General features: G+C 35.5%; 1 protein-coding gene across 1 annotated transcript; it reads left to right on the top strand.

The window, feature by feature from the left end:
- The first annotated feature begins 1,855 nt into the window (after positions 1–1,855).
- On the top strand, positions 1,856–2,590 carry LOC145800176 (uncharacterized). The gene has a single exon (XM_082889818.1). It carries the CDS (start codon positions 1,856–1,858, stop codon positions 2,588–2,590), a length of 735 nt encoding a protein of 244 aa, XP_082745944.1.
- Positions 2,591–3,652: the final 1,062 nt, after the last annotated feature.

Below are 3,652 nucleotides of genomic sequence, written 5' to 3'. Positions count from 1 at the left end.
TATGGTTTTATATAAAGATTTAATTGTAAAAAAATATATTGATAACCTAAAATATATAGAATTTCTAAAGACCCGTTTCCTTAAATAAGTGTAAACATTGACTACATAGTTTAGACTCAATTTGCTACAAAATTGAATAAGAATTAATAATTTTTGAATTATGTAATGGGTGGCCAATCATAAATTGCCACATCTATGGGGTAGTAGGAGTAATTGGCGGAAAACATTTTCACTTTCACTTTCACATGATAAGACCAGCACACCACCAGAGCTGTTCACTTTCAGATGGTAAGATGACCTAAATGTTCATTTGAATTTGAATTTGAATTTGGATCATGGTTTAAATAGTAATATATCTCATCTTTTGAATTTGGCATGGTAAGACGACCTAAATTTTCATATGAATTTGAATTTTGATCATGGTTTAAACAGTAATATATCTCATCTTTTGATATGTATGTGAAAAACATGTTACCAGATTTACATAAAAGAAAAAGAATAGAAACCAAGGGACTGGATTTCTTTTTATAGAGTAACATGCAAAAAGAAAAGGCTTATGACTTTATATAAAAAGAAAAAGATCATAAACAAAAAGAACCTCGATTCTTTCTCATAAACAAGACCAGAAAAAGAAATGTTGAACTTCATTTTTTGTTTTGATGAAGATTCTCAAACAAATAACACTTGTAACGGTGTTGATCTCAATCTAAATACAATATAAGATAATTGCTTAAAACTGGAATTGTTAAGCAGATATAAGGATCATAAGATACAGATTATACCTCTTCTTGCTAGATTGTGTATTTGATTCTTATGAGCTAGCAATGTACGATCAGGTTTCCGACAAAGTTACTTTGAATGATGAGATATTTCAACAAGGACGAGTATAGTCCAAGGAGAAGAATCCGATGGAGGGAGTAGCAACCATAGCCAGACCTATGCCCATTGCTAACTAGCACAATGTGCAGCTGAGTGTTGTAATTAAAAGCCATCCAAACCCATAGCCACAACCTCACATTCGCGGTGCGTTACGAAGTTCCATAATGAATGCAGGAGGCGAGTCTGGCAAGACCGGTGAGTCCCCAGAGAAAACAAAGCCAAAGCATAAGATACAGAGGGCTCCCTAGATGCTTCGGCAAATGGAAACCAACTCCACCATGAAATACTATGATCTGCAGCTGGTTTCCATCGGTCCCTACCACCACAATAATACAAACCTACATTGGATACATTAGATACATTGGATACATTACATACATTGGATACATTGAGTTCATGTATTTTATATTTATTAGGTTCATTGTCTAGATTATATTCATGTACCTAGTTAGTTGTAAGGTTGTTTAGGTTCGTGGATCTTATTCATTGAACTTGTGTATAACCTTCTCTATATAAAAGGATGGAAGCTTATGGGTAAAGGATATGAATGAGAAGAAAAATTCAAGATCAATACAAGTTAAAGTCAACACAAAATAATAGTTCATTTGAGAGAGAGTTTTATCGTGGTATCAGAGCTTTGGTTGGGTCAAGAACAAGCTGGGCGTAAAGATCGGATACGGGAAAACAAGCCCCAAAGAAGAACAAGCCGACATCCATGGTGAATTCCAACAACCAAAATGTATCTACTCATATCTTTAATGGTGAAAATTTGATTTTTGGTATGTGAAAATGAGAACTATTTTTGTCTATACGGATCTTTGGGATCTTGTTGAAAATGGGTTCGAGGAACCTGAAGATAAAGGAGCTTTGACAAATCCCCAAAAGAACCAATTGAAAGAGCAAAGGAAAAAGGATTCAAAGGCTCTCTCTTTAATTCAATAAGGACTTTCAGAAGCTATATTTCCAAGGATTGTCAATGCAACAAAAGCAAATAAGGCACGAGATTCTTCAAAAAGAGTATCGAGGCAACTTGAAGGTAAGAACCATCAAACTTCAATCATTGAGAAGAGATTTTGAAAATATAAAGATGAAGGATATGGAATTGTTGAATGATTATTTTTCTAGAGTTATGAAACTTGTGAACCAAATGAAAATCTATGGGGATAATATTACTAATCAAAGAGTTATTGAGAAAATTTTGATAAGTTTGCCGGAGAAATACAATTCTATTGTTGCTGTCATTGAAGAAACTAAAGATCTTGCTGATTTGAGTATTGAAGAATTGATGGGTTCAATTAAAAAATTTGAGCAAAGGTTGAGTAGGCAATCTCAAAAGTCAACTGAAAGTGTCTTTCAATCCAAGCTCAATGTTAGTACTTCAAATTCCCAAGGAGGAGGAAGAGGAAGAGGAAGAAATGCAAGCGGAAGAGGAAGAAATGCAAGAGGAAGAGGAAGGTCTAATTTTCAAAGAAAGGAAAATGAAGAGTCCACTCAACAAAAGTATGGAATTTGCAACCGAAGTAGTCATGTTGATAAAGATTGTTGGTTTCGGGGAAAGCCAAAATGTTACAATTGCAACAAATTTGTGAAGAAGGATTGCCAAGTCAAGAGCACTCAACAAGCTAATTTTTCCGAGGAGCAGAAATTGAAGGGCACATGTTCTATGCTTGTCACAAGGCATCAGATCAACACAAGGATGTATGGTTTCTAGATAGCGGATGTAGTAATCACATGATAGGAGATGGGAGCATTTTTGTGAAAATGGATGCTTCCTCCAGTGCTCAAGTAAGAATAGGGAATCGTGCCTTAGTCCAAACAAAAGGAAAATGTACTATTTCTATAGAGACCAAGATGGGTACAAGATTCATTTTCGATGTTCTCCTAGTTCCAGACTTGGAGCAAAATTTGCTAAGTGTTGGACAACTTATGGAGCATGGATACCTTGTTCACTTTGAAGACGATTTTTGCAAATTTTTTGACAAAGGGGGGGAAAAGCCAAGTTGTAGCAAAAATCAAGATGGAGTAGAATAGAAGTTTTCCTCTCATTTTCCGGTATAACAAAAATGCGGCTTTGAAGATGGATGTGATTGATAATTCATGGCTTTGGCATAGAAGATTTGGGCACTTGAATTTTCAAAGCTTGAAGCATCTACAACAAAAGAATATGATTTTTGGGTTGCTGACCATTCATGAAGTGCTACGTATTTGTGAAGGTTGTGCACTTGGAAAGTATCACCGAGAGTCATTTCCAAAGGAGAAAGCATAGAGAGCTAAAGCACCATTGGAGCTTGTCTATACTGATGTGTGCGGACCCATGGATACACCAACTCATGGAGGTAACAAGTACTTCATTATCTTTGTTGATGATTTTACTAGAATGACTTGGGTGTATTTCATGAGACAAAAGAGTGAAGTTTTCTCTATCTTGAAGAAATTTCAAAATCTTGTTGAAAAACAAAGTGGTTGTTTGATGAAAGTATTGAGAAGTGATAGAGGCAGAGAATACAACTCAAATGAGTTTTATGAAATTTTGTGAAGATATTGGTATGGAAAGGCAATTGACCATTGGATACACTCCACAACAAAATGGTGTGGTGGAAAGGAAGAATAGAACCACAGAGGAGATGTCCAAGTCTATGCTACATAAGAAGGGGCTACCCAAAACTTTTTAGGGTGAGGCCGTGTATACAACAGTTTACTTGATGAATAGATGTCCTGCAAAAGCTCTTAAGGACAAAACTCCATTTAAAGCTTAGAGTGGAAGGAAACCATT

Source organism: Camellia sinensis, chromosome 10, assembly GCF_055761805.1.
Source record: "Camellia sinensis isolate YWXY chromosome 10, ASM5576180v1, whole genome shotgun sequence".
Lineage (NCBI taxonomy): Eukaryota > Viridiplantae > Streptophyta > Magnoliopsida > Ericales > Theaceae > Camellia > Camellia sinensis.
The sequence above is the reverse complement of the archived record's forward strand: the minus strand, read 5'-3'. Positions and strand labels throughout refer to the sequence as shown.